Source organism: Caretta caretta, chromosome 1 (assembly GCF_965140235.1).
Source record: "Caretta caretta isolate rCarCar2 chromosome 1, rCarCar1.hap1, whole genome shotgun sequence".
NCBI lineage: Eukaryota > Metazoa > Chordata > Testudines > Cheloniidae > Caretta > Caretta caretta.
In genome coordinates this window covers 5,611,135-5,637,715 of record NC_134206.1, presented here as the reverse complement: position 1 = coordinate 5,637,715, position 26,581 = coordinate 5,611,135, and the positions used below count along the sequence as shown (strand labels likewise).

The 26,581-nt window shown below is 45.0% G+C and overlaps 1 protein-coding gene and 1 long non-coding RNA gene across 4 annotated transcripts; one reads left to right on the top strand and one right to left on the bottom strand.

Moving 5' to 3' along the window:
- The first annotated feature begins 231 nt into the window (after window positions 1-231).
- LOC125632996 (uncharacterized) lies at window positions 232-5,584 on the top strand. 3 transcript variants are annotated; one of them, XR_012667147.1, is made up of 2 exons: window positions 232-764; window positions 3,038-5,584. It is a non-coding gene; the product is annotated as an uncharacterized LOC125632996 (long non-coding RNA). The 3 variants fall into 3 exon arrangements; XR_007355462.2 differs by lacking the exon at window positions 232-764 and adding an exon at window positions 771-936; XR_007355463.2 differs by lacking the exon at window positions 232-764 and adding an exon at window positions 771-936 and having other exon boundaries at window positions 2,363-5,584.
- Window positions 5,585-20,196: 14,612 nt separating this feature from the next.
- On the bottom strand, window positions 20,197-21,162 carry LOC142072463 (olfactory receptor 51G2-like). Its single transcript, XM_075129237.1, has one exon. The coding sequence runs from the start codon at window positions 21,160-21,162 to the stop codon at window positions 20,197-20,199; it is 966 nt and encodes a 321-aa protein (XP_074985338.1).
- Window positions 21,163-26,581: the final 5,419 nt, after the last annotated feature.

The window sequence follows — 26,581 nt, the reverse complement described above, 5'->3', positions numbered from 1 at the left end:
TAAATATGTTTACCATCGGTCTGGAACAGACCGGTAACTGCAGGGTACACTGCAGGACATGGAAGTCATAAGTTAGGCCAAGGGTAACGGTTTTAGGGAATAGATAATCGATATTACTATGTATGAATATATGTCATAATATGTTAATCTATATAGTAAGTGTACCCGAAGATGTCTCTGGGTAAGGAAATAAGATTTGGGCATGATAGGCTGTGTCCTGATTGTGTGTTAAGGAAAAGTTAGCACATGTGACTCCATTTTGGTTTGGGGCCCACCATTGTTTAAATGCCAGCACATCATACACCAGGAGGAGTGATCCTTAGATACTGAATCCCTGTGAAAATCCTCCTCCTTGTCTCCAGCCTGCCTTGACTCCCAGTATCTGGTTTTTGTCAGTCTCTAACTCCCTGTCTCTTGGCCTTGATGTGAGGCCTCCCATCCTGATAATAAAGGTTACTGATGCATAGCTTTAGGACCATGCTGTGTAATTAACATACTGGTATAGCACGAGGAATGCACCAAGCAGGGATAGGTGGTAGATAAGCCAAGGGTTTGTTTATTGGCTAAGGTTTCCGATGCACGAGGGCAACATGCTTTGCTAAAAGGTATATAACCTTTGTATAATCTGCATTCAGGGTCCCCTCCTGGCTAGCAGGGGGGCACCACGCTCAAGCGTAATAAACTTAGTGTCTTTTGGGAACTCTGCAGTTGTGGACTTTGTTTCTGTGCCTCAGCCTAGATTCGAACTGTGCGTGTCCTATCAGGTATAATTCGCAGCACTGTTGTGCGTGTCCTACCAGGTATAATTCGCAGCATTTGTGTGCGTGTCCTACCAGGTATAATTCGCAGCAGTTTTGGCGACCACGAAGGGACTCTAGGCTCGCCGCAACAAGCAAGGCTACACTCCTCCTCTGGGACAGCTCCAGCCGGCACAGGGTGAGTTCACCTTTGAGAACTCCAAGGAACGGGGGTGTGAGCCGTCGCTTAGGTGATAAGGTGGCACATTTGGTGTCCTTTTGGTAGCCCATTATGGGTTCTGGGCAGAGTGTAAGTAAGGGGACCCCTTTGGCTGAAATTCTCGAGAATTGGGGGACTATTTCTGGTACCCATAGGTTAGGTAAAAAAAAAAAAAAAAAAAAAGCTGTAATCTTGTGCAAGGTTGAGTGGCCAGCACTAACAACTCAAACACCTTTTGACTGGCCACCGGATGGTTCCTTTGCTGGGGAAAAATTAACAACGCTTAGGAAAAGGCTGGAAAACAAAGCTCCAGCCCAGATGGATTATTGGTATGTATGGAACAACTGGGCTTATGCGAGTGCGAAAGGACGTCCTCTTTCCTCCTCCTTTTCTTATTCATCTCAGGGGTCTCCAGCCCCGTTCTGTGCTATGCCTGCTTCTGCCCCTCCTCCGGCTTACCCTCCGCTTTCTGACTTATGCCTGTCACCTCCTTGCTTGCCAATTAGCCGTGCTTTCTGTCCAGGTTACAAGCCTCATGGGGGGAGGACTCGGGTAGCCCTTGTAAGTAAAAATATTTAAGAAAAGAGACCAGGAGGGCTGGGGGCTAGTTAAGAAGCCCACCCTCCTTGTTAATTTGGTAGTGAAACAAAGCTGGTGCTCATGGAAGGGACAGTTCAGAGAAAAAAAAACAGGATCGGGCCCAAGCAGGCAGGCAACAGATAGAGAGATTGGAAAACAGGTTGGAAACTTGAAGGTCATAGTGAAAAAAGAGGAGTAAATAATTACAGGAATGGAAAACGTAAATCCCGGAATAATATTTGGAATAGTAAAATCTAAGTTAATTGGGTGTCGTTTTGGGAAATAAGCAAGTGATTCAAGAAAGTAAAGTAAGAAGTTAACTCTTTAGTTGCTGGAAAGAATTAAGCAGTTGAACTTTGTGAAATACTGGAAAGAAAAAAAATTCTTGGTTTCTTTGCAGCCATTTTGGAAAAAAATGGGCCCTTTTCCAAAGAAATGCAATTATACAGTGCTACTTAATTAATATCTTATTAGGCTCCAAGGGGCTACAATAGGTGGTGTCTTCCTTTTCAGGTCGCTGTGTGTTTGACAGCAGGAGTTAAAAGTAAAAGGCAATCAAAAGTCTTGTAAAGTTTATTGTGCCCTTTTTAAAGTAAAAATCTTTAACCTGCGGATCCAAAAGCAAGCCGGAAAGGATTTGTTTAAATGTAAATTACCTAACTGATAAGGTAGAGGCCATTGAAACCTGGGCTGCCTATAAAACAAATACAAGAAAATATGGGTAATTCCTCTGTTTTGCCAAGGGTATTTGTATAAAAAGTAAATATTTTAAGCAATGACTGACTGCCCAAAAGGGGTAGATCTGTGTTTTATTTTTGTCTTTCAGAAAAACAGAGAAAACTGATGCCAGCTGAAAAGCAATTCAACATCTCATGAATTTACTGGCACAATAGGAATTCTGTTCTGTGTTCTATGTCCTGTCTTGTGGTGTTTGTCTTGTGGCCAGAATTGCTGTGTTTAATTTTTCATAGGACAGTTTAGTTTAAAACTAAATAGAAGGGTTAAATCAAAATGCAGATACTTGTTTTATTCAACTTGGAATACAAAGTGTTTGGATAATATCAAAAAATGTAATATACTAAAGTTTAATACATTTGCTTAAGTAAAAAAAAAAAAAAAATTCATTGGCCAGATCGTTTAATTGAAAAAAAATATTGTTAAAATTTGCACACCGACAGTCTTTGGAAGCAAGGACATGAAAGGTTAACCCACTCCCCATATTATACATGGGATCCTTCTGGCTACCTCACATTTCTAGCCAGAGGGCTGGGGAGGGAGGAAAGCTATTGGACACCAGAGGTTGTACCAAGTGGACTCCTCAAAAGTGGGTGTGCTTGTCCTGGCTTGTTGCTCCAAAGCTCTGTAATAAAGTCATTTTTCTAGAAGGGTGTATGTGGCATACATTAAACAATAAGAACTAAAGTGCTGTATGATGGGCAATGTACATGTGTTCCTTTTTAAACAAAGGTGTATAAGTAAAAAGTGAAAGTTTCCTTTGCAGGTTAATAAAAGCCAAGAAGGGGAAAAGAAATAAAATGGAGGACGAGCTAATTCAACGCTGCAGCTGGCAGGCTCGGTCCAAAGATAAGACACTGGCCTGCCCAAGGACACTACTCACAGCTAGGATTTGGCTAACAGCCAAGAAAGAGGGGGGCTTGAATGTGCCCAAGCAGCTGTGAGATCTGCAACACACTGCCAGACATTAATGAAATGTGTTAGGTCTCTGTATTTACAGGTAAAAGAAGTCCTGCTTCAAGAATCCTGAGCAAACCTGCCATTTGTTAAAACCAGGTGACTGGGTCTAAATAAAGGTCCATCAACAAAAGACTACTCTGGCCCCATGCTGGAAAGGCCCTTATTAAGTCCTGCTAACTACCAACACCGCTGTGAAGTGCCAAGGACTGACTGCCTGGACCCATGCTTCTTACTGCAAAAAGACCCCTCCAACTCGAGATGACTTCACTTAGACTACTGATCAGCCTGTCCCTCCTTCTGGGTTTTTTTTTTCTTTCCTCCTTTTAAACAGCAGGGAAAAAAAAAAAAACAAGGTGAAGTGCTAGTAACCTCTCCCTTGTCCAATGACAGAGCTAACCTGCATTCAGTATTTGCTAAAGAAACCAAAGCACTACAGGGTGACGTGCTAGTAACCTCTCCCCTGTATAATGCAAAACCATGACTGTTTCAAGAAAGTTAAGTTGGCGCTGGGACCCCCACCTGACCCTGACAAGCCATTGGACGAGCCACTTCACGAATGAACACCACGACCAACCCATGGACTGAGCTTTCCAGCTACTGGGACCTTCACAGCCCACCAGGACTTTTTGTGTTCCTGTTTATTGGACTTACATTGGGGGTAGTGTTTTTTGTATGGTACAGGGGAGGATGTCGACATTGGTATGGTTTGCCTGGGGGGGTCCTCTCCCTATTCCCAAGTCCAGTACAAGGATGGGAGGGCAATAGCTTCTTGAATTTAACCCGTGCTATCAAACAGGGTGTAAATCAAACGCAGTGTTGGATTTGTATTCATACCCCCACATATTTATGTCAGGGGGTCCCGTTGGTAGGGGTACCTATCCCCCTTAATCGAACACTCCAAGCTAAGCTATGGGAAAACACTACATTTAACTGGAATATTACAATCCAAATATGGTCTATTGATATGGTGGCCCAGAGTAATTATGCTTTATGTGTGTCACGACGTAAGGGCATAGAAAATACAGATTTTGTAGGGAATTTTGTGGGGTGCAAGGACACCACCCAAATCAGCTCTGGTGCAGGAGGTCCCTTTACCTACTCCAGAACCCCATGGCCGGTCCCCAAGGGGTCTGGCTGGTATTGTTTATGCAAACTCACAGCCTATAAGGTTCTCCCAGCAGGATGGTGTGGTACATGTACCTTAGGGGATATAGTACCCGCCGTGACAGTACACCAGAACCTGACCCGGGGAGAGATCCGCAATCTAGTATGGAGGGACACACGAAGTATTCCTTTAAACCCCCTTTCTCAATGGCCCAAAGGCTTTCACTCCTTTGTGCGTTGGTTTCTGCCATGGTTGGGAGTAAGCAAGCTGGAAAAAGCTATAGTTAACATTTCAGCTGCTTTGGAACTAATGGCAAATACTACTGCAGATGCTCTATCTGCCCTTCAAATTGAAGTCACCCAGCCATCCCAAACTACATTGCAAAACCGCCTAGCCCTGGATTATCTCCTTGCAAATCAGGGCGGGGTTTGTGCTCTGGTCAACTCAAGCTGTTGTGTATGTGTAAATCAGCACCATAGGGTGGAAACTGACATCCACATCCTCAAGCAACAGGCAGCCCTATTCCACCACATCAGCCTCGACACTACCAGCGCCGGATTCCAGGAGGTCTGGGACTGGCTCACCTCATGGCTACCGGATGTGGGGACTTGGGGACGGCATATTTTGTATTTACTTTTTTTGACTGTTATTGTTTTTGCGTTATTTTTTGTATGCCTACAACGCTGCAGTATGTGCTGTCGGCAGTTGCTAACCCTGCAGCGCGGTTACTCAGCCCCAATATAGCTTACCGACGTACAAAAAGAAAGGGAGGACTGTTAAGGAAAAGTTAGCACATGTGACTCCATTTTGGTTTGGGGCCCACCATTGTTTAAATGCCAGCACATCATACACCAGGAAGAATAATCCTTAGATACTGAATCCCTGTGAAAATCCTCCTCCTTGTCTCCAGCCTGCCTTGACTCCCAGTATCTGGTTTTTGTTAGACTCTAACTCCCTGTCTCTTAGCCTTGATGTGAGGCCTCCCATCCTGATAATAAAAGTTACTGATGCATGGCTTTAGGACCATGCTGTGTAATTAACATACTGGTATAGCACGAGGAATGCACCAAGCAGGGATAGGTGGTAGATAAGACAAGGGTTTGTTTATTGGCTAAGGTTTCCGATGCACAAGGGCAACATGCTTTGCTAAAAAGTATATAACCTTTGTATAATCTGCATTCAGGGTCCCCTCCTGGCTAGCAGGGGAGCACCACGCTCGAGCGTAATAAACTTAGTGTCTTTTGGGAACTCTGCAGTTGTGGACTTTGTTTCTGTGCCTCAGCCTAGATTAGAACTGTGCGTGACCTATCAGGTATAATTCGCAGCATTTGTGTGCGTGTCCTATCAGGTGTAATTTGTAACATTGAGGCAGGGCCAGCATCCTATAAGAGGGCAAACAACCATGCAGGAGGGTGGCTCTCTCCCCACTCTGTGGTACTCTCTTCACACCAGACACTTCCCTGACCCACTGATCACTACATTAAGTTCAAACCAAATATAGGTTATTAAACAGCAACTGTAAGAAAAATTTGCAAAAAATGGGAAAGGTTCAAGGAAACAAGGAACATCGCTCAGTGGGCACAGGGACATCACAGACAGCTGTCTCTGGGACATAAGGAAAGATCGCAGGCTGTTCCTCACATGTCCCAGGCCTCCTGCCCAGGCACTGGCTGCTCTGTTGTGATACTGCAGGAAAGGCACCTTCTCTGAAAGTGGCCACACACGCTCAGGGTCTAGGTGGCAGGACCCTTCTCCCCAGCATCGGCCCTTTCATCAGCTGGCGAGAGCAAGGTGGGTAACAGAATGGCTCATTACAGATAGTTGACAAGAAGGCATGAGTAACAGTAGGGAGAAATTTGTATTGGGGAAATATAATTTAGGTTTTGTAATGACCCAACCACTCCAAACCTCTGTTCAGGCCTACAGAAAAAGGCAACTCATCGAAATTCCACTCTGCAGAGAGAGGATATCTCCTTAGTGCACCACGAAGGCAGAGCCCGGAGAATCAGTGTATGAATCTCACGTCTGACACTCGCCGTGCTGAACAGCCACCTTTATGATTCCCCTGAACAGTCCCTGAGGACTTTCAGGTTGGCCAGGACTCCCAGACAATTCCCTCAGCTCCGTGAGCAGCAGGAGGAGCAGAAAATAGACACTAGAGAACTTCAGCTGGAGAGCCTCCCTCGGGAGTAAAGAAATGATTCTCTGATCCCAGAGGCTCAGGTTGTCAGGACAAACTGAGTCTTCCAAATTGTTCAGCCTGTTGACAAATGTTTGGCTGTGTGTGTCTGTTCTTTCTGCCTGCTGTGCTGACTCTGGCCAGATAGCCCATACAGCAGGCTCCAATTGAACTACCCAATAAATCCACAGAGTCGGTTGTCAGTGAAGGAACTTGGTCACTTTTATAGCTAACGAGGCACTGTGCTAATTCCCCAGATCAGTGGTTACAGGTACACGAGCACATGTATGCCAAAACAATGGACTGGCTACATGAATGGCGGGACTTTCTATTCTCTCATTCATTCAGAGAAAGACATTGCTCTGAGATACATCTTTATGCATAGATGCAAACAAGTTAAGCATTTCTCCTGATGTATCAGGGTACCACCCTCTAATGTATTGAGGTGCCACCCATTGACGTGTCCAGGTGCCATCCATTACCTTGTACATATTGGTTTCCTCAAATATCTCTATCCATTATGCCGTTATCCTGACATTATCGTTAAGATGGGTCAGCGCCTTCCTGTTATCTTTAGGGAATGGGTTTGGCATCCAGGTGTTCTGGTATCAGCTTCTGGAAACTGTTTGCATATTTATTCTTGTGCTGACCACTACTTAGGAACGTGTGTTTCTGCAATATCAGTCCTGTTCCTGCCACATTCTGTAAGCCGGGCCTGTCCCTTGCTCACAACTTAACTTTGCTTTATAGCTGCAAAGTTTTGACTCCTTTAACCCAGGTCTCAGGCCTCACACCAGGCCTCGACTACAAGGGATTATATTTCAGGCCCTCTTCCTCCTACACAGCTTAACAACTGATGACGTCCTTCTTTTGTGTGTGTAATATACTGCCATCTGCACTGTGTGTGGGAAATGATTCCATAAGCTATGGGAGCAAAAAGCATTTTCAATGGATCATTGCAGCATAGCGCTGCATACCACCCTTGCAGTAGCAATGTTTCGTCGATTAGCTTTGAAAAGTAACTGCCACCCTGTGGAGGCCAATTGACGTGATCCGAAAATAATACAGGCCAAAGAGCATGGAAAAGGATTTCTTCTTCCCAGGACACTGCCATCAACAATATTTGTCAGTGTCTTCTTTTGAGGTCTCAAGTGGATATATATCTGGCACCTCCCAATTGTTCCAGTAATTCATCGTCTCTTTCGATTGGGTAAGCATGAAATTTCAATAGTGTGTACATCTTTCAGAAATCGATGTAGGAAGAGGTTGTGCTATCCTGTGTCAGAACTAGTACCATGGGGACTTCTCCACACACTGTGTGATTTTTTCACCACTTCCAGGGCCAAAATCACCTGGCGTTCTTCTCACACAGTATCCCACATTGTACAAGGGAACAGCCATGGAATTTCCCCAATCTTTGCCCTGCAGCCATTTCAGTATGGTAGTATTTTAGGTAAGTGTGCCCTGCCAGGGTGAGAACACAGGGGAAAGGAATCAAACAACTTCTACATCTGGATCTTTGGTTCGGGCTGCCATCCCTCCCCCATATTTGCAGGTATTTCCAGGAGTTCTCTTGTGCGGGGATGGAGGCCACTAGATGATGTCTCACCCCACCTTATGTAGAATTAACATCAAGTGGGAATCCTTTGTTCCAAAAAGAGTTCCCAATCCAGTTTGTGGAAAAATACAGATACCCAAAATGGAGTTCAGTGTCATGTGGTCTGTTCACATGCTTTTGCATGCCCTGCTGAGTCATAGCAGCGATTAGCCATAAGCAGTCTGGAGGGTTTTCAGGAAGGCTCACCAGATGGGGGATAAGGCCAGGTCATTACCATGAATAGGTCCTTAACAATCCATTTTGCCTCGTGGGCGTCACCCAGGTGTAACTACATCTGAAATACAGATACATAGTCAATATTCATAACTCCACATACAAAAATGATACATGCACACAAAGAGGATCATCCTTTTCAGCAAATCATAACTTTTCCAATGACACCTGACAAGACATATCTTGTACAAAATGTATGATAATTATGTCAGAATTATATCAGAATCATTCAGCTATGAAGAATATGGGGCACAGTGTCATAACGAGGTCATGAGGAGAATCCGCTCTGTGGCTTTTCAAAGATTCAAATGACAGCAGTAAAGCACATTAGAAAAGAGAATCTCAACTACACATACAAAATGATGGGGTATAAATTAGCTGTTACCAATCAAGAAAGAGATCTTGCGGTCATGGTAGAGAGTTGTCTGAAAACATCTGCTCCATGTGCCACAATAGTCCAAAAAGTTAACAGAATGTTGTGAACCACTAGGGAAGTGATTGATAAGAAGACAGAAAATATAATAATTCCACTCTAGAATATAATATAGTATAATATAATTAATTAATATAAAATGCCACACAACAGACAGTCAACCTGTGGAACGCCTTGCCAGAGGATGTTGTAAAGGCCAAGACCATAATAGAGTTCAAAAAAGAACTAGATAAATTCATGCAGGATAGGTCCATCAATGGCTATTAGTCAGGATGGGCAGGGATGGTGTCCCTCGCCTGTGCTTGTCAGAAGCTGGGAATGAGTGACAGGGGATGGATCACTAGATGATTCCCTGTTCTGTTCATTCCCTCTGGGGCACCTGGCACTGGCCACTGTCAGAAGACAGGACACTGGGCTCGATGGACGTTTGGTCTGACCCAGTAGGGCCATTCTTATGTACTTATGTTTATTTTTGTGCTGAGCTGTCATAAAAATAGAGGGAAGGGTAAAACCCCTTTAAAATCCCTCCTGGCCAGTGGAAAAATCCTCTTACCTGTAAAGGGTTAAGAAGCTAAAGGTAACCTCGCTGGCTCCTGACCAAAATGACCAATTAGGAGACAAGATACTTTCGAAAGCTAGGAGGAGGGAGAAAAACAAAGGGCCTGTGTCTGTCTGTGTGATGCTTTTGCCAGATACAGAACAGGAATGGAGTCTTAGAACTTAATCAGTAATCTAGCTAGGTATGTGTTAGATTATGATTTCTTGAAATGCCTGAGAAAATAGCTGTACTGAATAGAATGACTATTCCTGTCTGTGTGTCTTCTTTGTAACTTAAGGTTTTGCCTAGAGGGATTCTCTATGTTTTGAATCTAATTACCCTGTAAGGTATTCACCATCCTGATTTTACAGAGGTGATTCTTTTTTTTACTTCTATTAAAACTCTTCTTGTAAGGAGACCTTGAGCAGATCACTGAGGACTATGTGGCTCTGGGAAGAAGGATAAAGGAGTTTGAGGCGCAAGTAGTGTTCTCGTCCATCCTCCCCGTGGAAGGAAAAGGCCGGGTAGGGACCATCAAATCATCGATGTCAACGAGTGGCTACGCAGGTGGTGTCGGAGAGAAGGCTTTGGTTTCTTTGACCATGGGATGGTGTTCCATGAAGGAGGAGTGCTGGGCAGAGACGGACTCCACCTAACGAAGAGAGGGAAGAGCATCTTTGCGAGCAGGCTGGCTAACCTAGTGAGGAGGGCTTTGAACTAGGTTCACCGGGGGAAAGAGACCTTTTAAAGCCCTGAGGTAAGTGGGCAAGCAGGATACCGGGAGGAAGCACAGGCAGCAACGTCTGTGAGGGGAGGGCTCCTACCTCATACTGAAAATGAGGGGCGATCAGCAGGTTATCTCAAGTACCTATATACAAATGCACAAAGCCTTGGAAACAAGCAGGGAGAACTGGAGGTGCTGGTGAAGGCAAGGAATTATGATGTGATTGGAAAAACAGAGACTTGGTGGAATAACTCACATGACTGGAGTCTTGTCATGGATGGTTATAAAGTGTTCAGGAAGGACAGGCAGGGCAGAAAAGGTGAGGGAGTAGCACTGTATGTAAGGGAGCAGTATGACTGCTCAGAGCTCCGGTATGAAACTGCAGAAAAACCTGAGTGTCTCTGGATTAAGTTTAGAAGTGTGAGCAACAAGAGGGATGTAGTGGTGGGAGTCTACTATAGACCACCGGACCCGGGGGATGAGGTGGATGAGGCTTTGTTCCAGCAACTCGCAGAAGCTACTAGATCACAGGCCCTGGTTCTCATGGGTGACTTTAATCATCCTGATATCTGCTGGGAGAGCAATACAGCGATGCATAGACAATCCAGGAAGTTTTTGGAAAATGTAGGGGACAATTTCCTGGTGCAAGTGCTGGAGGAGCCAACTAGGGGGAGAGCTTTTCTTGACCTGCTGCTCACAAACCGGGAAGAATTAGTAGGGGAAGCAAAAGTGGATGGGAATCTGGGAGGCAGTGACCATGAGTTGGTCGAGTTCAGGATCCTGACACAGGAAAGAAAGGTAAGCACCAGGATACGGACCCTGGACTTCAGGAAAGCAGACTTAGATTCCTTCAGGGAACTGATGGGTAGGATCCCCTGCGGGAATAACATGACGGGGAAAGGAGTCCAGGAGAGCTGGCTGTATTTCAAAGAATCCCTATTGAGGTTACAGGGACAAACCATCCTGATGTGTCGAAAGAATAGTAAATATGGCAGGCGTCCAGCTTGGCTTAACAGTGAAATCCTTGCTGATCTTAAACATAAAAAAGAAGCTTACAAGAAGTGTAAGATTGGACAAATGACCAGGGAAGAGTATAAAAATGTTGCTCAGGCATGTAGGAATGAAATCAGGAGGGCCAAATCGCACCTGGAGCTGCAGCTAGTAAGAGATGTTAAGAGAAACATGAAGGGTTTCTTCAGGTATGTTGGCAACAAGAAGAAAGCCAAGGACTGAATGAGGGAGGCAACCTAGTGACAGAGGATGTGGAAAAAGCTAATGTACTCAGTGCTTTTTTTGCCTCTGTCTTCACAAACAAGGTCAGCTCCCAGACCTCTGCACTGGGCAACACAGCATGGGGAGAAGGTGGCCAGCCCTCTGTGGAGAAAGAAGTGGTTCGGGACTATTTAGAAAAGCTGAACGTGCACAAGTCCATGGGGCCGGATGCGTTGCATCTTAGAGTGCTAAAGGAGTTGGCGGCTGTGATTGCAGAGCCATTGGCCATTATCTTTGTAAACTCATGGCGATCGGGGGAAGTCCCGGACAACTGGAGAAAGGCTAATGTAGTGCCCATCTTTAAAAAAGGGAAGAAGGAGGATCCTGGGAACTACAGGCCAGTCAGCCTCACCTCAGTCCCCAGAAAAATCATGGAGCGGGTCCTCAAGGAATCAATCCTGAAGCACTTAGAGAAAAGGAAAGTGATCAGGAACAGTCAGCATGGATTCACCAAGGGAAAGTCATGCCTGACTAATCTAATTGCCTTCTATGATGAGATTACTGGTTCTGTGGATGAAGGGAAAGCAGTGGATGTATTGTATCTTGACTTTAGCAAAGCTTTTGACACGGTCTCCCACAGTATTCTTGTCAGCAAGTTAAAGAAGTATGGGCTGGATGAATGCACTACAAGGTGGATAGAAAGTTGGCTAGATTGTCGGGCTCAACAGGTAGTGATCAATGGCTCCATGTCTAGATGGCAGCCGGTATCAAGTGGAGTACCCCAAGGGTCGGTCCTGGGGTCGGTTTTGTTCAGTATCTTCATAAATGATCTGAAGGATGGTGTGGATTGCACTCTCCTCAAATTTGCGGATGATACTAAACTGGGAGGAGTGGTAGATACGGTGGCAGGTAGGGATAGGATACAGAGGGACCTAGACAAATTGGAGGATTGGGCCAAAAGAAATCTGATGAGGTTCAACAAGGATAAGTGCAGGGTCCTGCACTTAGGACGGAAGAATCCAATGCACCGCTACAGCCTAGGGACCGAATGGCTAGGCAGCAGTTCTGCAGAAGAGGACCTAGGGGTGACAGTGGACGAGAAGCTGGATATGAGTCAACAGTGTGCCCTTGTTGCCAAGAAGACCATTAGCATTTTGGGATGTATAAGTAGGGGCATAGCGAGCAGATCGAGGGACGTGATCGTTCCCCTCTATTCGACATTGGTGAGGCCTCATCTGGAGTACTCAGTCCAGTTTTGGGCCCCACACTACAAGAAGGATGAGGATAAATTGGAGAGAGCCCAGCGAAGGGCAACAAAAATGATTAGGGGTCTGGAACATATGACTTCTGAGGAGAGGCTGAGGGAACTGGGATTCTTTAGTCCGCAGAAGAGAAGAATGAGGGGGGATTTGATAGCTGCTTTCAACTACCTGAGAGGTGGTTCAAGAGAGGATGGTTCTAGACTATTCTCAGTGGTAGAAGAGGACAGAACAAGGAGTAATGGTCTCAAGTTGCAGTGGGGGAGGTTTAGGTTGGATATTAGGAAAAACTTTTTCACGAGGAGGGTGGTGAAACACTGGAATGTGTTACCTAGGGAGGTGGTAGAATCTCCTTCCTTAGAAGTTTTTAAGGTCAGGCTTGAGAAAGCCCTGGCTGGGATGATTTAATTGGGGATTGGTCCTGCTTTGAGCAGGGGGTTGGACTAGATGACCTCCTGAGGTCCCTTCCAACCCTGATATTCTATGATTCTATGAAACTGAATGCTTTTTCATTGTTCTAAGATCCAAGGGTTTGGGTCTGTGGTCACCTATGCAAATTGGTGAGGATTTTTACCAAACCTTCCCCAGGAAGTGGGGCACAAGCGGTGGGAGGAACCCAGATAAAGTTTGGTGGTGGCAGTGTAAATCCGAGGGCAAAGGGTAAAATAATTTGTACCTTGGGGAAGTTTTAACCTAAGCTGGTAAAAGTAAGCTTAGGAGGTTTTCATGCAGGTCCCCACATCTGTACCCTAGAGTTCAGAGTTGGGAAGGAACCTTGACACGAGCACTACTTAGGAATGTGTGTTTCTGCAATATCAGTCCTGTTCCTGCCACATTGTGTAAGCCGGGCCTGTCCCTTGCTCACAACTTGACTTTGCTTTATAGCTGCAAAGTTTTGACTACTTTAACCCAGATCTCATGGCCTCACACCAGGCCTCGACTACAAGGGATTATGTTTCAGGCCCTCTTCCTGCTACACAGCCTAGCAACTGATGACGAGCCTCTTTTGTGTGTGTGATATACTGCCATCTGCACTATATGTGGGAAATGATTCCATAAGCTATGGGACCAAGAAGCATTTTCAATGGATCGTAGCAGCATAGCGCTGCAGACCACCCATGCAGTAGCAATATTTAGTCGATTAGCTGTGAGAAGTAACTGCCACCCTGTGGAGGCCAAATGACGTGATCCGAAATTAATACAGGCCAAAGGGCACGGAAAAGGATTTCTTCTCCCAGGATACTACCATCAACTGTTTTTGTCAGTGTCTTGTTTTGAGGTCTAAAGTGGATATATATCTGGCAACTCCCAATTCTTCTAGTAATTCATCTTCTCTTTTGATTGGGTAAGCATGAAATTTCAATAGTGTGTACATCTTTCAGAAATCGATGTAGGAAGAGGTTATGCTATCCTGTGTCAGAACTAGTACCATGGGGACTTCTCCACTCACTGTGTGATTCCTTCACCACTCCCAGGGCCAAAATCACCTGGCGTTCCTCTCACATGGTATCCCACATTGTATAAGGGAACAGCCATGGAATTTCCCCAATCTTCACCTTGCAGCCATTTCAGTATGGTTGTATTTTAGGTAGGTTTTCCCTGCCAAGGTGAGAACACAGGGGAAAGGAATCAAACAACTTCTACGTCTGGATCTTTGGTTCGGGCTGCCGTCCATACTTGCAGGTTTCAGAGTAGCAGCCATGTTCGTCTGTATTCACAAAAAGAAAAGGAGAACCAGTGGCACCTTAGAGACTAACCAATTTATTTGAGCATAAGCTTTTGTGAGCTACAGCTCACTTCATCGGATGCATTCAGTGGAAAATACAGTGAGGAGATTTATATATATACACAGAACATGAAAAAATAGGTATACACACTGTAAGGAGAGTGATCACTTACAATGAGCTAGGGGGGAAGAAAATCTTTTGTAGTGATAATCAAGGTGTGCCATTCCCAGCAGTTAACAGGAATGTCTGAGGAACGGTGGGGGGCGGGGAATAAATGTGGAGAAATAGTTTTACTTTGTGTAATGACATATCCACTCCCAGTCTCTATTCAAACCTAAGTTAATTGTATCCAGTTTGCAAATTATTTCCAATTCAGCAATCTCCCATTGAAGTCTGTTTTTAAAGTCTTTTTGTTGTAATATTGTAACTTTTAGGTCTGTAATCGAGTGACCAGAGAGATTGAAGTGTTCTCCAACTGGTTTTTGAATGTTATAATTCTTGACATATGATTTGTGTCCATTTATTCTTTTACGTAGAGACTGTCCAATTTGACCAATGGACATGGCAGAGGGGCATTGCTGGCACATGATGGCATATATCACATTGGTAGATGCGCAGGTGAACGAGCCTCTGATAGTGTGGCTGATGTGATTAGGCCCTATGATGGTGTCCCCTGAATAGATATCTGGACACAGTTGGCAACAGGCTTTGTTGCAATGATAGGTTCCTGGGTTAGTGGTTCTGTTGTGTGGTGTGTGGTTGCTGGTGAGTATTTGCTTCAGGCTGGGGAGCTGTCTGCAGGCAAGGACTGGCCTGTCTCCCAAGATTTGTGAGAGTGATGGGTCGTCCTTCAGGATAGGTTGTAGATCCTTGATGCTGCGCTGGAGAGGTTTTAGTTGGGGGCTGAAGGTGATGGCTAGTGGCGTTCTGTTATTATCTTTGTTGGGCCTGTCCTGCACTAGGTGACTTCTGGGTACCCTTCTGGCTCTGTCAATTTGTTTCTTCACTTCAGCAGGTGGGTACTGTAGTTGTAAGAATGCTTGATAGAGATCTTGTAGGTGTTTGTCTCTGTCTGAGGGGTTGGAGCAAATGTGGTTGTATCGTAGAGCTTGGCTGTAGACGATGGATCGTGTTGTGTGGTCTGGGTGAAAGCTGGAGACATATAGGTAGGAATAGCGGTCAGTAGGTTTCCGGTATAGGGTTGTTTTTATGTGACTGTTGCTTATTAGCACCGTAGTGTCCAGGAAGTGGATCTCTTGTGTGGACTGATCCAGGCTGAGGTTGATGGTAGGATGGAAATTGTTGAAATCATGGTGGAATTCCAATACTTGCAGGTATTTCCAGGAGTTCTCTTATGTGGGGAGGGAGGCCACTAGATGATGTCTCACCCCACCTCATGTAGAATTAACATCGAGTGGGAATCCTTTGTTCCAAAAACAGATCCGAATCCAGATTGTGGAAAAATACAGGTACCCAAAATGGAGTTCAGTGTCATGTGGTCTGTTCACATTCCTTTGCATGCCCAGCTGAGTCATAGCAGCGATTAGTCATAGGCAGTCTGGAGGGTTTTCAGGAAGGCTCACCAGATGGGGGATAAGGCCAGTTCATTACCCTGAATAGGTCCTTAACAATCCATTGTCAAGACTGGAAGCATTTTGCATCGTGGGCGTCACCCAGGTGTAACTACATTTGAAAAACAGATACATAGTCAATATTCATAAATTAGCTGTTAGCAATCAAGAAAGAGATCTTGTGGTCATGGTAGCGAGTTGTCTGAAAACATCTGCTCAATATGCCACAATAGTACAAAAATTTAATATTGTGAACCACTAGGAAAGTGATTGATAAGAAGACAGAAAATAAATTAATTACACTCTATAATATAATATTATATAATATTATAATCCAGAGGGAATGAACAGAACAGGGAATCATTCAGTGATCCATCCCCTGTCGCTCATTCCCAGCTCATAGCAAACAGAGGCTAGGGACACTTTCCTTGCCCATCCTGGCTAATAGCCATTGATGGACCCAACCTCCATGAATTTATCCAGTTCTTTTTTGAACTCTGTTAATGTCTTGGCCTTTGCAGCATCCTCTGGCAAGGAGTTCCACAGGTTGACTGTGTATTGTGTGGCATTTTATAATTTATTATGTTATAATATATAATGCCACTCTATAATATAATATAATATTTCCCACTACTGCCCTGCAAATGTCCCAAGGTCTCCATCTGGTCTAAGGCAGCATGAAGGGTATCTGCTCACCCTAAGGCACTTTCTGGTGGTTGATGTAGAAAGATCATTCTCCTACTCTCTTGGGAAGCAACTGCCTCTTTCTGTGGTATGGCCGAACCACCCGGGGACAGCTCATACCAAGGGCTCTCCCCTGCTGGGATAGTCCAGACAACAAATAAAGGTGATCAATCAAGCCCAGCTTTCATGTGAGAGATGAATGATTTCCTCTCAGGCTGTCCCTGCAGTGCCTCCCTTCCCTTTGGGCAGTTGTTCATGGGGAGACTCTGCCTTCCCTCAGCTCATCTCCCGTGGAGCTGCCAGAAGCAGGTCTGCTCTGCTCCCTGGTCTGCCACAAAATGAGCTGCTCCCCTGCCTTTCTGCCTTATCAAGCACTCCTTTTAGGACTTGATTTGTCTGCCCCATTTTCCAGATAATTTACTTCCTAATGTTTGGCTTCTTTCAACTCATTTTGAAGTGTAGCTACACGTTCAGTGGCTTTGGGAAATAATCCTGCTGCTTCGTATCGATCTGAGTCTTTGGATTGTCACAGTTTTGAAACAGCATTTACCATTTCCAGAATCTTTCTTTGGAGCACAATGAAAAACACAAAACTAAAATTTTCCACTAATTTCTTTAATGCTGAAGGTTTGAAAATTCAACGGCATTTTTCCTCAGAAGAATGATTTCCGTGGGTGCCTTCATTGTGTGTAAACATTGAATGTGAGAGGAAGGAGTGATTCATACTGGTTGTTGTTCAATTGTGTAATCAATTGCTTGACCAAGTTTTCATTTCCTACGAAATATTTTTCAAATGGCCAAATAAACAATGTCCGGTTTACTGCTCTAACCTCATAAGAAAGTAATGCGGAAAAAAGGATTTATCTGATTCCATTCTCTGGGAAGCCGTCTCGTGCAGTGGCGTTACATCCACCTTACGCAGAAAGTGTGCTTCCCAAAGCTACACCTTTCAACTTTCACCATTTATATGAAGATTTAACTAAAGGTACACGTACCTTTACACGTCACTAAAATCCAACCCATCAGTTTGTCCCAGTTCCCCAATATAAGCGGGGGAATGGTCCTGCTATTGTGGGGAACTTTCCTGGCTTCTGCACTGCCCTGGAGGAATTGGATAGCCAAAGAATTTGAATCCTCACTTCTACTCCCTTTAGCCAGAGTCCTGCCTGACCTCAAGGACTCCCCTTCCACTCTCCTGTGTGGCAGAGTTCGTGTAATTGTGACACAGCTGGGCCCAGGATTCCTGGAAGGCTGAACCCCAGTCTCAACGTGGGGGCTAGGGTGTTCCCTCGGACAGGGGCTAGGGTGTCCCCATTCCTGGGTACTCTCTTCGCACCAGACCCTTCTCTAACCCACTGATCACTACATTAAGTTCAAACCAAATATAATTTATTCAACAGCAGCTGTAAAAAAAGGAAAAAATGGGAAATGTTAGAGGAAACAAGGAACCCCGCTTTTTGGGCATGGGAAACACCACCAACAGCCATTTCTGGGATGTAAGAAATGTTCCCAATTTGTTCCTCACACATCACCTATTGCCCAGGCCCTGGCTGCTCCGTGGTGATACTGCAGGTAAGGAGCCTGCTCTGGCACTGGGCACACTCCCTCATGCTCCAAGTTGCAGGACTTTCTCCCCAGCATCTGTCCTCCCAGCAGATTCACATCCCACCTTCTGAGTCCAGCCTTCAACGCCCTCTTCTCTAGTAACGACTCCCTGTGCCGGGCGGTATGCAGAAGTCCCCACCTGGCTCTCCCCAGCTGCTCCTTGTGCATGGCTGCCGGCTTACTTGTGACATGGCCGGCACCCACTCTTGGCTCTGGCCCCACAGATCATCTGTCTTTCTTTCTCTCCCCACGAGATACTCTCCTTGTGATCAGAAGAAGAGCTTGAGCTGGAGCCCTCTATATTTAAAAGTTGAAAGGTTTCCAATTCAACTTTGGAACAAAAATGCCCCCTCACTTGCAAAGGAGCTGGAACAGGGATGGGTATCTGGCCCAGGAAGGATTTCAACAAATAAGTAAATATTAATCACAATGATTTACTATGAAGAGCAAGGTAAACATGCTGAAAATTTATATTTTATTATGGTGGCATCAATAGTGAAGCCACAGTTAAAGTTGAGTCAAGTTTTACTCTTAGAGCATGGATTCAACTTCTGAATCTATGAAATGTGGTGTAGCCTTAGCCAACACGACAAGACTTACTCTCTGAGTGCAGAATGAGTTTTCAGAGAATTTACAAGTCAACCTGCTAAGTAGTTTCGGAATGCATACACGTAGTCTTCCTCCCTTAAAACTCCTTCTTCCTTATACGTATTCCACTGAACACCCTAATTCCCTGGACAAAACAGGATACTTTATTCCAGAAGGAGAAGCTTTAAGGGTACAGGACTGCAGGTTTGCTAACTGGGATTTTGGGGGGCGAACAATACAAGCTTTCCTTTTGGGATGCTGTGACCATGGTCACTGGAGGGGCTACACTGAGAATGCTCAATCAGGGCAAACTGCAAGGAATAGGGCAGACAATCCCCAAAACTGGTGGCTTATTCTTACAATTGATTCACCAAGACAGTAACCATACAGCTTCTATAATACCTTCCCGGTTACAAAGAAGCCAAAATACAGTACTCTTTAAGCAATCTAGCCTTTGGCTCCCACCCACACAGCCAAGTCCATCTATTAAGGGTTATATAAAATCTTATTCACCATCTGTAAAGTTCTCCTATTCTCAAGAGATCGGACACATTTCACATCATGTCAAATAAACACTTACAGTCAATTATTATTCACAAATCTAAGATTTATTTTAAACAAAAAGAAAGAGAGTTATTGTGGTAAAAGATCATTATACATAGACATATGAACCCAGTTCACAGGCCAGTTTCAAAGCAGAAATGGTGAGGCTGCCGACTTGTAGAAGTCTTTCTGGAATTAATGGAAAAAGTTATAGTCCAATAGACAGTCCATATACAGAGGGTTTTCAAATTCTTCCATGAGAATTGCAGGGCTAATCCACAAGTCCTCCATCTTGTTACTTGAACATCCCCGACAAAGCTTAAGCAGCTCTGAGATGGTAAGGATCAGGCCCAAAAGGCCCTTTATAGCTGAAGTTCAGCTGATTAACCTCTTGTCCCCAAATGATCACAGCAGGCCTTCCTTGGGTGCAGAATATGTAATGTGCATTTTTGCTTTGAAATAAATCTCTATTTCCTATGTCTACACTGATAACTAGCAGCATTGATTAGCATAAGGTCATTAAGCATTGAAATGGTTCCCAGGTAGTTTACTACAAACTTCAAAGAGAAATAAAGACAAAGATATCATTACAACACAAGTTTCATCTTAACGTTAGTTTCCCCTTTTGACCTCTGAATTAACAGAATAGGTAATGAAACATGACTTTCAGGAACTGAAATTTATCATCTACAAGCTAATTTGGTCACATTGTTGAACTTGTAATAAGATACAGGTAAACCCGGACAAATACAATTAGTATCTACTTTCGATTCTCTAACAATACAAGCCTATATTTCAAGAACTCTAGTTTATTTACCGTGGCTTTGCTAGCTATCCATGAGGAACGGCCCTGTTTACCATTTCAATACTTTTCTAATATGTACTTAAGGGTTGCTTTTAGTGACAGAGGCACTTGGACACCACGGGCCATATTCGCTCCGACAGAGACAGATTAGACAGACCAAATCAGTGCCCCCACTGGAGTTTGTTAGTGGAATAGTTTTGAAAGATCTTCATGATCTGTTTACGAATCTCTTTCGTTTTCATGCTGTATACAATGGGATTGAGCACCGGGGGGAAGAGGAGGTAGAGATAAGACAGAAGAATTTGATTCTGAGGGAGAGCCTGTTTCTTGAACCTGTGAATCAACGACAAACTGATCAGCGGGGTGTAGAAAAGCAGGATGACGCAGATGTGGGAGACACAGGTGTTCAGAGCCTTGAGACGCTCTTGCCGGGAAGTGATACTCAATAGAGTCTGAAGGATCATAATGTAAGACAAGACAATGAGCACTGAGTCTAATCCCAGAGTAGAAATGACAACAAACAAACCATAGAAGCTGCTGGGTGTAGAGTCTGCACAGGCCATCTTCATCACATCTGGATACAGACAATATGAATAAGAGAGAGGTTGGATCTTGCTGTACGGCCACCTCTTGAGAAGAATGACAGCTGGGATATGCAGACCAATACCCCTGATTATTATTGCCAGCCCTATATTTCCTATCCTTGCACTGGTTAAAGTTGAAGCGTATCTCAGCGGGTGGCGTATTGCTACAAAGCGGTCAAATGCCATGGCTAATATTACAGACGATTCCATCATGGAGAAAGTGTGAATAAAGAAAAGTTGGGTCAGACAGACATCAATGCTAATTTCTCTGGTGTTAAACAGGAAGACGCTGAGCATTGTTGGCAAGGTGGAAACACACAAGCCAAGGTCGGTGACAGACAACATAGAAAGGAACAAGTACATGGGCTGATGGAGATTCCGCTGTGTCTTGATCACAAACAGAATCAGACTGTTTCCTAGAATTGCAATGAGGTATATGGAACAGAAAGGGATGGAGATCCAGGGGCCATCAGCTTCCAGCCCTGGGATCCCTGCCAGGAGGAATCTTGCAGGACTGATGTTGGTTTCATTGCAGGTTGGCATGATGCACTGGGGAGGTTCTGGTCAGTTTATTAAACCACACTCCCTACAATTAAAAGCAACATGATTAAAAATATGTGACATCATGACAGAAAATATGGCCCATTATGCCCCCGCTCTTCAGACTGGTTGGAGTCAGTACTGTGATTAAAAACCCTGGTGGTCCTGTAACATCCCCAGATCAGTTATAAAATCCCATAAAGAATAATATCCCATTCTTATATAGAGCTTTGCATTTATAAATCTCAAAGTGATTTACAAAAGAGCATAAGTATCAGTGGATCTGATTCAAAGCCCATTGAGACTCGAAAGGAGGATGTAGATCCTCATTTAACTGAGCGGAAAACTAAAGCACAAAACAGGTAAGCAACTTGTTCAGGGTCACTCAGGAGATCAATGACAGAACTCAGGTCTCCATGCTCTTAGCTGAGTGCCCCTTCACTAGACTAGACCACACCCTCTCCCCTAGGTGGAGCTTAGCATATGAAGGCTTGTATGAACTCGTTATTAAAGGGAACATAAGAAAAGCAGAGTGGACCTGAAGCAAAACACTGGATAAGAACACTCGTACATTCTGGAACAAGATTTCAGTCTGGATCCAGATCTCAACACTTTAGCTTGGGTCCATGATAAAAAAGTAAATGGTTTAGTTATTTAAAAATCCTGTGAGAGGAGAACAATGATGTGAATTGTGAATGGTCCATGGGCTGAGAAGCGTTCATAGAAACTACTCAGTGATGACTCATAGTGACTTGTCCAAAGCCAAACAAGGAGGCTGTGGTAGAACAGGGAACACAATCCAGCTCTGCTGTGCTTTAGCTGTAAATAAGGCTTCCCTCGCTGTTGTACATGATGTTATTATTGGAGGGGGAGGGAAGAAAAGAAAAGGAGCCTCTGAAGACTGTGAATGTTAGCTGTGTCCTATCTTCATTCTAGATGCCTCCTTTGCTCACACTGGGTGAGATCCAGCCCTGTGGAGAAAGCCAGAAATTCCTTCACCGGGAGTTTTGACATGTGCAACATTTACTGTGAGAACCCCTATCCTCAATTCTATGCATAAATCTGAGGGACATCAAGGGGCCCAACAGGCCCTTACCCTCACTGCAATTAAATATTGTTGGAGCAAAGACAAAGAGCTCCATTTTCCCACTTATGGTATCCTAGCAGACACTCCAGGGGGGGTTATATGCCAAGCAAGCACCATGCCTCCAGAAGCAGGAGGAAATGCAGAGAGTACAAGTCACCCTTTCAGAGGCTACACACACTCTCCCATTGGCTAGAAACTATGCTCAGATTATTCAGTATTTACCATTCCAGGGTTAATTGCACCCCTTCCTGTTAAGTGTCTGGTGCTAGTGACTGTCAGTCAGGTTATGGGTCTAGATAGACCATAGCTGGGATGTGGTATGGCCATGCTGAGGCTCCTTCTTACCATACACAGCCCCAGGCAAGTCAATGGTACTTACAAAAAAGTGCCACAGGGAGTTAAAAAGAGAAGCTGGCTTTCACTGGGATTTGGGTTCTTTACTCATGGAAAATTCCACGCTACATGGGTAATGTTTGCACCATCTGGGCCATCAGATTGCAAGCACCACAAGGGAGGGACCTGTCTTCCGAGGAGTTTGGGTCCTATATACAACAACGAATAACGATGCTGATCTTAAGAATGTGCAGGTCTCATTGGTGACAGATTAAACATTTCAAGCAGTTGAGACTGCCTGTCCCTGTCCGTGAAATAACTCCAGTGTGATCAGTGCACTTACCAAAGCCACGAAAGTAGCAGCTGGAGAGTGTTCATCCTTGACTGAGGAAGCAGAGCCTGAAAAGCCTGGGCAGCAGCATTCCCTCTGTCTGTCAGGCACACAGTGCAGCAATGTTTATAACCCAGTGGGTAAAAGCTCTAGAGGACAGATAATCAATTGGGAATCACCGTTGATCACATTGTTACCCGTTTTAGCTCGACCAGCACAAATGGAAAAGACTTAAAAGGTGAATGATTTGAAGTATTTCTGAACCGACTGGTGCAGTGTCCCGGATTTAGGGGTAACCCAATTCACAAGATTTCGCAACATTCAGCAATCGCCCATCTCAGAGCTGGGGTAAATTGTGTAACAGCATGAGTCAGGGGAATGGCACTGACTTGCTTTCAGTCAGGATTTGACCCTGATGTTTTTTTCTCAAAGAGACGTTAGTTCTTGTGAAAGGTGCCAGCTTGACAGACCTGGAGATGCCTGTGCTATAAGGAGCCAAAATTCCCCACGTACCATTGTGGATGGACAGCACCAAGGGTGTACTGTTCGGCACGTGGGCGAGTGAATTTGTAGTCTTTCCATTACCTGGATTAGAAACAATTTATTTTATTGTGCAACTTAAACAAAGCAGCCAGATCTCCCCACAGTTCCAGGGAATCTCCCACAGCCCCCAGGTATATTCTGCAGCCACAACATACATCCTCCTAGGAACAGCCAAAGCCAACTGCACATCCATCCATTCTCGTCCCTACTCCATCAAGCCCGCTCCAACCATGAACTCATTATGCAGGCCCTTCTCCTGCCCAGTAATCCTCTCTCCCCAATCCCCTCCTCGCCCTGTCACCCGTTTCCCCACTCCAGGCCCCAGAGCCTTCATCCTGCCCTCTCAGTCCCTCCGTTCTGCCCTGCAGCCCCCCGTCCTCCTTTGTCTGTGTTTTCACCTACCTGCATGGTTCCATTCTGGACACCAGTTCTCCTACTCCTGGCCTCTTCCACCTCCTCCCTGTCCCGACTCCCCCCCATTGGATCTTTCCCCCAAATCCCCATGAGCAGCTCCCCTCAACTTCTCATCAGCCCTGTTCCCCAGCCCCTCACACACCATCAGCCCCGCCATATCCCCTGCCCTGAGGGCACAAGGGGGCCTGTCCCCTCTCCTGCCCCTCACACACCAACAGCCCCGCCATATCCCCTGCCCTGAGAGGACAAGGGGGGCTGCCATTTGCCCTGCCCTGAGAAAATCAATATTACTATGTATGAATATATCTCATAATGTGTTAACCTATAGAGTAAGTGTACCCGAAGATGTCTCTGGGTAAGGAAATAGGAAATTGAGCATGATAGGCTGTGTCCTGATTGTGGAAGGGCCAGCACCCTATAAGAGGGCAAACAACCATGCAGGAGGGTGGCTCTCTCCCCACTCTGTGGTACTCTCTTCACACCAGACACTTCCCTGACCCACTGATCACTACATTAAGTTCAAACTAAATATAAGCTATTAAAGAGCAACTGTAAGAAAAATAAGCAAAAAATGGGAAAGGTTCAAGAAAAGAAGGAACATTGCTCAGTAGGCACAGGGACATCACAGACAGCTGTCTCTGGGACATAAGGAAAGATCGCAGGCTGTTCCTCACATGTCCCAGGCCTCCTGCCCAGGCACTGGCTGCTCTGCTGCGATACTGCAGGAAAGGCACCTTTTCTGGCAGTGGCCACACATGCTCAGGGTCTAGGTGGCAGGAACCTTCTCCCCAGCATCGGCCCTTTCATCAGCTGGGGAGAGCAAGGTGGCTTAGAGAATGACCCATTACAGATAGTTGACAAGAAGACATGAGTAACAGGAGGGAGAAATTTGTATTGGGGAAATTAAATTTAGGTTTTGTAATGACCCAACCACTCCCAGCCTCTGTTCAGGCCTAATCGGATGGTATCCAGTTTGCAAATTAATTCCAATTCAGCAGTCTCTCGTTGGAGTCTGTTTTTGAAGTTTTGTTGTTGAAGAATTGCCACTTTTAGGTCTGTTATTGAGTCACCAGAGATATTGAAGTGTTCTCCAAGTGGTCTTTGAATGTTATGATTCCTGATGTCAGATTTGTGTCCATTTATTCTTTTGTGTAGAGACTGTCCGGTTTGGACAATGTACATGGCATCGTTATTTTTGCCGACACAGACTATCACAGCTACCACTCTGAAACCTGACAATCCTGAAGAGTTCAAGTCAACTTGCTGCTGAATTCCTGCCCAGATGGTTCTTGCCATGAACCTGGAACCCTTCCTGAGCCCTCATCACTAACTTAAATACAGAAATAGGCAACTCACCGAAATTCCACTCTGCAGAGAGAGGATATCTCCTTAGTGCACCACAAAGGCAGAGCCCTGAGAATCAGTGTATGAATCTCACGTCTGATACTCGCCGTCCTGAACAGCAACTTTATGATTCTCCTGAACAGTCCCTGAGGACTTTCAGGTTGGCCAGGACTCCCAGACAATTCCCTCAGCTGTGTGAGCAGCAGGAGGAGCAGAAAATAGACACTAGACAACTTCAGCTGGAGAGCCTCCCTCAGGAGTGAAGAAATGATTCTCTGATCCCAGGGGCTCAGGCTGTCAGGACAAACTGAGTCTTCCAAATTGTTCAGCCTGTTGACAGATATGGCCAGAGACAGGCTGTGTGCATTTGTTCTTTCTGCCTGCTGTGCTGACTCTGGCCAGATAGCCCATACAGCAGGCTCCAATAAAACTGTCCAGTAAATCCACAGAGTCGGGTGTCAGTGAAGGAACTTGGTCAGTTTATTGCCAAGGAGCCACTGTGCTAATGCCCCAAATTAGTGGTTACATGTACACTAACACATATATGCCAAAACAATGGACTGGCTACATGAATGGCAGGACTTTCTATTCTCTCCTCATTCAGAGAAAGACATTGCCTCTGAGATACATCTTTATGCACAGACGCAAACAAGTTAAGTATTAACCCCGATGTATCAGGGTACCACTCTCTAATGTATTGAGGTAGCACCCATTGATGTGTCCAGGTGCCATCCATTATCTTGTACGTATTGGTTTCCTCAAATATCTCTATCCATTATGCTGTTATCCTGACCTTATCCTTCAGATGGGTCAGCATCTTCCTGTTATCTTTGGGGAATGGGTTTGGCATCCACGTATTCTGGTATCAGCTTTCTGGAAACTGTTTGCATGTTTATTCTTCTGCCGAGAAAAAAAAATCCAGGTTTTGTGCAGGAAATAGCCCAACTTCATTATCATGCACATTGTGTAAAGAGTTGTCACTTTGGATGGGCTATCACCAGCAGGAGAGTGAATTTGTGTGGGGGGGTGGAGGGTGAGAAAACCTGGATTTGTGCTGGAAATGGCCCACCTGACGATCACTTTAGATAAGCTATTACCAGCAGGACAGTGGGGTGGGAGGAGGCATTTTTTCATATTCTCTGTATATAAATAAAGTCTGCTGCAGTTTCCACGGTATGCATCCGATGAAGTGAGCTGTGGCTCACGAAAGCTCATGCTCAAATAAATTGGTTAGTCTCTAAGGTGCCACAAGTACTCCTTTTCTTTTTGCAAAGTTTACTGTGAAAACCCCTATCCTCAGTTCTATGCATGACTCCGAGGGACATCAAGGGGCCAAACAGGCCCTTACCCAGCAAAACCATCATTGAAAT